Source organism: Coturnix japonica, unplaced genomic scaffold, assembly GCF_001577835.2.
Source record: "Coturnix japonica isolate 7356 unplaced genomic scaffold, Coturnix japonica 2.1 chrUnrandom591, whole genome shotgun sequence".
NCBI lineage: Eukaryota > Metazoa > Chordata > Aves > Galliformes > Phasianidae > Coturnix > Coturnix japonica.
In genome coordinates, this window is record NW_015439964.1 from 26,941 (window position 1) to 33,590 (window position 6,650).

At 60.6% G+C, this 6,650-nt stretch overlaps 1 protein-coding gene across 1 annotated transcript; it reads left to right on the forward strand.

The window, feature by feature from the left end:
* Nucleotides 1-635: 635 nt before the first annotated feature.
* Nucleotides 636-6,307, forward strand: COPS6 (COP9 signalosome subunit 6). Its single transcript, XM_015850925.1, has 8 exons — nucleotides 636-769; nucleotides 1,231-1,353; nucleotides 2,606-2,737; nucleotides 3,919-4,010; nucleotides 4,361-4,408; nucleotides 4,780-4,979; nucleotides 5,432-5,592; nucleotides 6,195-6,307. Exons 1-8 carry the CDS (start codon nucleotides 685-687, stop codon nucleotides 6,305-6,307), a joined length of 954 nt encoding a protein of 317 aa, XP_015706411.1. The 5' UTR covers nucleotides 636-684.
* Nucleotides 6,308-6,650: the final 343 nt, after the last annotated feature.

The window sequence follows — 6,650 nt, forward strand, 5'->3', positions numbered from 1 at the left end:
TATGGGGGGATATGGGGTATAGGGGGTTCAATGGGGGGCTATGGGGGTGCTCTATGGGTGTCTCTGGGCTGTGGGGCTCTATGGGGTCATTGTGTTTGTGTCCCCCCAGAGGCCGCGGTGCTGCTGTCCCTGTTGCTGTCCCTTCCCCCCCATGTCGGTTCCCTCCCGCACGTTCCCGCCCTCCGCCGCCATTTTCGCGGCTCCTTCGTTTCCCTCAGCTCCCCCCGCAGCCCCCCCCGCCCCCACAGCCCCGCCCCCCCCGCGTCGCCATGGAAACCGCCGGGGCCTTGTCTCCTCAACCCGTTCATGGTGCCGCTGCGGCTGCTCAAGGCCGCCCCTCCCCCAGCCCCGCAATAAACGTCACCCTAAAATGGCGCTGCTTCATTTTTTTGGGGGTTTGGGGACCGAAATGGGGCGGATTTACCCCAAAACGGGCCCTGCTGGAGGCCGTGAGGCCTAAACCGGATGTTTGGGGTTACCTGGGGAGCGGAGGTCAGGGCTGCGCTTCGGGACTTCCGGGTCACACCGAGGTTAAAGGTCGCAAGGGGGGGGGGCGTCCCGACGGATCCGGCTCGTTCTGCACATGCGCAGTACGATTCGCGCGTTTACCCCCTGCGCATGCGCGAAGCCCGAAACCCCGCCCCTTTCGGCTGCGCATGCGCAGTGCGGCGGCGTCCGGCAGCAATGGCGGCGGCTGTTGGAGGAGGAGGAGGAGGAGCAGCGCCGTCCGCGGGCAGCAACGGCGCCGGGATGGAGGTGGACGCGGCAGGTACGGCCCCATTCAGCGCCACTCAGCCGCCATGTTGGGACTCGGGCCCTTCCGTGGGAACCGGGACCGGAACAGGCCCGAACTGGGGCCTAATGGCCGCCATGACTGGCCTGGCCCCGCCCACTGCACCACGTGACCCGCCCCCTATAGCCCCGCCCCCATTACAACCACACCCACTTTGGCCACGCCCCCTTCTCACCTTGGCCACGCCCCCTGCCGTTCTCGAGGCCTCATTGGCTCAGACCCCCTCAGAGCCCCTCCCCCTTCTCACCACTCCCCCATTCACACCCACCTCCTGGCCCCGCCCCCTCTCCATCCCTGCTCTCCCATTGGCCCAGATTCACTCTAAGCCCCTCCCCTTTTCACATCAGTCCCATTCACACCCACCTCCTGGCCCCGCCCCCCCTCCATCCCCGCTCTCCCATTGGCCCATTCTTGCTGTGACTCCGCCCCTTTTTCAGCTCCCCCTGTGATGGCTGGGGGTGTTCCCGGCAGTGTCGCGGTGGCGCTGCACCCATTGGTCATCCTCAACATCTCCGACCACTGGATCCGAATGAGGTGCCAGGAGGGGCGGCCGGGACAGGGTGAGTGACACACAGCGCCCCATAGAGCCCCGTAGGGACCCATAGCACCCCATAGCAACCCATAGCGCCCCATAGCGCCCCATAGTACCCCATAGCACCACATAGCGCCCCATAGCGCCCCATAGCACCCCATAGCGCCCCATAGGGATCCCATAGCACCCCATAGTACCCCATAGCACCACATAGGGACCCCATAGCACCCCATAGTACCCCATAGCACCCCATAGTACCCCATAGCGCCCCATAGTACCTCATAGCACCCCATAGTGCCCCATAGTACCCCATAGTACCCCATAGTACCCCATAGCACCCCATAGCACCACATAGGGACGCCATAGCGCCCCATGGTGCCCCATAGTACCCCATAGCGCCCCATAGTACCCCATAGCACCCCATAGCGCCCCATAGCAACCCATAGTACCCCATAGTAAACCATAGTACCCCATAGGGACCCCATAAAGGTCCCATAGCGGCCCTTAGAGGCCCCTTATTAACCTCGATGGGTCCCCATAGAGGCTTCATAGTGATGTCATAGCAACCCCTAGAGACCCCATAAAGACCCCATAGGGACCCCATATGGATTCCATAGGGACCCCAGTGTGACCCCATCAAGGTCCCATAGTGACCACTAGAGGCCACATAAGGACCCCATTAAGGCCCCATAGAGACTCCATTGTGATCTCATAGTGACCCCTATAGGCCCCATAGGGACCCCATAGAGATCTGATAGAGGCCTCTTAAAGATTGCAAGGAGGCCCCATAAAGACCCCATAGAGACCCCATTGCAACTCCAAAACAACCCATGGCGCCCCATAAAAACCCTTTAATGCCCCATAAGATCCCATAGTGCTTTAAAGGGCGCCCTCTTGTGGCTGGGGGGTGCAATAACACAAAGGGCTCCATGCACCCAATGGGGTCCTTAAAGGGCGCCCTCTTGTGGCCATGGGGTGTAATAACACAATGGGGTTTTTAAAGGGCGCCCTCTGGTGGCCAGGGGGTGTAATTACACAATGGGGTCCTTAAGGGGCGCCCTCTGGTGGTCATAGGGTGTAATAACACAATGGGGTTTTTAAAGGGCGCCCTCTTGTGGCCAGGCGGTGCAATAACACAATGGGGTCCTTAAAGGGCGCCCTCTTGTGGCTAGGAGGTGCAATAACACAAAGGGCTCAATGCACCCCATAATGGGGGGGGTGGGTCTGGGGTCGCGGTGCCCTCTATGGGGGTCTCACTGTCCCCCCAACCCCCCCCGCAGTGATTGGGGCCCTGATTGGGCGGCAGGAGGGGCGCAGCATTGAGGTGATGAATTCCTTCGAGCTGCTGGCGCACAGCGTGGACGGGCACGTGGTGATCGACAAAGAGTATTACCTATACCAAGGAGAGCAGTGTGAGGGCGGGCGGGGAAAGGGGGGCCTGGGGTCTTGGGGGGTGTTAAAGGGTCCTGGGGGGGTGCCCTGAGGGTCTGGGGGGATATTTGGGGGGTTAAAGGGTCCTGGGGGCCTGTGCCGGTCTGGGGGGACCTTTGGGGTTATAGGGCGTCTTGGGGCGGTCCTTGGGCAGGGTTTTGGGGGTTTAAGGGTCCTGGGTGGGTCCTGTGGTCTGGGGGACCTTTGGGGTTAAAGGGGGTCCTGGGGGGGTGTCCTGCGAGGGTTTCTTGGGGGTCCTGAGGGTCTTCGGTTGTGGGCTATGCGGGGTTAAAGGGGTCCTGGGGGGGGTCCCTGTGGGTCTGTGGGGCGACCTTTGGGGTCTAATAGGTCCTGGGGGGTCCTGAGGGTTTTTGGGGGGTTACAAGGTCTTGGGGTGGTCGTATGGGGGGTTAAAGGGGTCCTGGGGGGTCCTGAGGGTCTTAGAGTGCCGGGGTTTGGGGGATTAAAGCGGTCCTTGGAGGGTCTGAGGGGGTTATTTGAGGGGGATCTTGGGGGCCGTTAAAGAGTCCTGGGCCGGGGCGGTCCTGTGCGGTCTGGGGGGACCTATTGGGGGGTTAAAGGGGGTCCTGGGGGGGGTCCTGAGGGTTTTTGGGGGGGTTAAGGGGTCTTCGGGTGGGCTATGGGGGTTAAAGGGGGTGGCTGGGGGTCCGAGGCGTCTTAGGAGGGGGTTTGGGGTTAAAGGGGTCCTGGGGGGGGGCTCACTGAGGGTTTTATTTTGGGGGGTTAAAGGGGTTTTGGGGGTGGGCTATGGGGGTTTAAAGGGTCCTGGGGGGGTCCTGAGGTTTTTGGGGGGCGTTTAAAGGGGTCTTCGGGGTTAGGGCTATGGGGGTTAAAAGTTTGGTTGCTGGAGGCGTCCTTGAGGGTCTCTAGGGGGGGGTTGGGATGGGTTAAAGGGGTCTTGGGAAGGGTCTGATGGGTTTGAGGGGGACCCTTTGGGGGGTTAAAGGGATGCTGGGGGGTCCTGCAGGTCTGTCTGGGGGGTAAAGGGTCTCAGAAGGCCATATGTGGGGGGAGGGTAGGTGGTTGAATATGGGTGGACTTGTTGGAGTTTCTGGGGGTGATCCTTGGGGGTCCCATCCTGGAGACCCCCCCCCCCTTAATATTCCCACCCCCCAATTTAAACCCCCCCCCCCCCCCCAAGTCAAGCAGGTGTTCAAGGAGCTGGATTTCCTGGGCTGCTTACACGACGGGGGGACCCCCAGAACCATGCAGACATTCAACGTGCACAAACAGGTTGGGGGGGGGAAATATTGCCCCCATGGGGTGGCAGGGGGCAGGTAGGACCCTATGGGTGGTGGGCAAGGGGGCCAGGTAGGCCCTATGGGCTGATAATGGGGGGGGTCACTGCCCCACATGCCCCCCCCCCCTTAAATGTTGCCTCCCCCCAGGTGTGTGAGAGTCATTGAGAGCCGCCCTGCTTCCTCAAAACTAGAACCCGATGACAGAAACCACACTGTGTGAGTTGGGGGGGGTGGGGCTGGAACAATGGGGACCCCCCCCCAAATGGAGGGAAACCCCCCCGTCCCCCCTTTATTTGACCCCCCCCATATTGAAGCCCCCCCCCCCCCCGCATATTCTTACAGCTTCCAGTCAGCGTCTTTGAGTCGGTGATTGACATCATTAATGGGGAGGTAATGGGGAGGTTCGGGGGGTCTATGGGTGTGTTATGGGGTATGTGTGGGGGGGCAGGTTGGGGTCTATGGGCATTATTGGGTTGTATGGGAGGGATATGTCGGTGGTAAGGGGGAGGTTGTGGGTCTATGGGAGGGGTTGGTGGGTGGTATTGGTTGGGGGGGGCAGGTGGGATCTATGGGGCGTTATTGGGGTTATGGGAGGGGGATATGGGGTGGTAATGGGGGAGGTTGTGGGGTCTATGGGGGGGTTGTGGCGTCTAATGGGTTGGCGGGGGGGGGCAGGTGGGTCTATGGGTGTTATTGTTGTTTATGGGGGCTGGGTTATGGGGGTTTATGGGCCCCCAAATCCCCCCATGTTCCCCCCAAAGGCCACGATGCTGTTTGCGGAGCTGCCCTACACTTTGGCCACCGAGGAGGCGGAACGGATCGGGGTGGATCACGTGGCCAGGATGACGGCGACGGAGGGAGCGGAGAACTCCACCGGTGCGGGGGGGAAATGGGGCTGGGGGATAAAAGGGGCTCTGGGTGGAAATGGCGGAGATAAGGGGTTTGAGGGGTTAAAGGGGAGGTAAAGGGGGCACTGGGTGTGGAGGTTGGGGTCTGGGGGCAGTTGGGCAGGCGTTTAAAGGGGTCTGGGGGGGTAAAGGGGGGCCTGGGGGGTGGAGATGGGCCGAGTGCAAAGGGGGCTTTGGAGGGGTTAAAGGGGTGGTCTGGGGGGGTTAAAGGGCAGGTCTTGGGGGGATTAAAAGGGGCCTGGGGGGAAATGGGGGAGGTAAAGGGGGTTTGGAGGGGTTAAAGGGGGTAAAGGTGGGTAAAGGGGGGCCTGGGGGTGGAGATGGGGAGGTAAAGTTGGTTTTTGGGGTGGGCTAAAGGGGTGGGGGGATAAGGGGGGTCTGCGGGGGGAGTTGGGAGGGTTAAAGGGGGTCTGGGGGGGTAAAGGGGGGATCTGGGGGTGGAGATGGGGAGGTAAAGGGGGTTGGAGGGGTCAAACAGCCCCCACCCCCTTACACTCATGCTAAGACGGGCCAGCGTACACAGCGTCAAATCAGGCCCCGCCCGCCCTGCATCCCTCCTCGATCGTTATATGGCGGCCGGGCTTCCTAGGCACCGCTTCTTGCGGGCGCGAACGCTACTACTGCAACCCTTCAAACCACCGGTCAAACGCTTCAAGCTGATCCACGGTATGGCGAGTTTTATAGGGCTGGGAGATATCGGCGCACGTTTTATATGGTCGGCGGACCGGGCCGAGGTTCTCCTTCTGTTTCTTACGATCTGAACTGCTTGTCATTGCTGCCCCTCTTTCTGTCCGGGTTTCTACGCAATGTGGCACGGCTCTGGCGGGGTTAAAGGGGTTCCTGGGTAGTGGACGTATAGGTGAGGGCGGTAAATTGGTTTTGGGGGGGCTAAGAGGGGGGTCTGGGGGGGATAAGGGGGGTCTGGGGTGGAGATCGGCGGAGTTTTGAGGGGGAGGTTGGTTTAAAGGGGTAATCTTGGGGTTGGGTTTATAAGGGGTCTGGGGTGGTTGAGGGTGGGAGAGGTTCTAAAGGTGATTTGGGGGCTTAAAGGGGGTCTGGGGTGGGGAACTGGGGTGTCTGGGTTTAGACAAGACAACAATGGGTGGGATGGGGGATAAGGAGTTGCACTTGGGGTCTGGGGTGTGGAGGGTATGGTGGGGGGGTTAAGGGTGCATTAATGAGGGCTTGGAGGGCTGTGGCGGCGCAGGGGGAATATGGGGCGCTGTTGTGCGTGGTGCCGTTGACTCAGCTGTGTACGCCCAACCCAGTGGCCGAGCAGTTCTCATTTGCGCAGCATCAGCGCCATCAGATGCTGCACAGCAGTCAGATTAGTGAGAAGCTCATCCTGGAGTACGTGAGGGGCGGGAAGAGGAGCGGGTGATTGGGGGGGCTCCAAGTTTGGAGAAAGGCGGTCTATCCGTTAATTAGGGAAGGGGGGGGGGAAGTTTTTCTCATCTTGATAGGGACAAGGCGTCCTATGGAGGGGGGGGTCTCCATAAGGGGAAGGGTCCCCATAACCAATGGGCCCGGGGTCTCCATAGACAAGGGTTCCATATAGGGAGGTCTCCATAGAAGGGGTCTTATTATAGAAGGGGGGAGTTCTCTCATAATTAGGACGAGGAAAGAGTCCTAGTGCGAGGGGGGGTTCTCCATATAGAGGCGGGTTCTCCATACTGATGGGGGGGGGCTCTCCATAGGGAGGGCGTCTCCATAAATTTAGTTGG

Coding starts and splice junctions, on each gene's coding strand:
- COPS6 (XM_015850925.1), top strand. CDS start 685: ATGGCGGCGGCTGTTGGAGGAGGAGGAGGAGGAGCAGCGCCGTCCGCG. Junction 2,738..3,918: donor CCTATACCAAGGAGAGCAGT/GTGAGGGCGGGC, acceptor CCCCCCCCCAAG/TCAAGCAGGTGTTCAAGGAG. Junction 4,980..5,431: donor TTTGAGGGGTTAAAGGGGAG/GTAAAGGGGGCA, acceptor ACTCATGCTAAG/ACGGGCCAGCGTACACAGCG.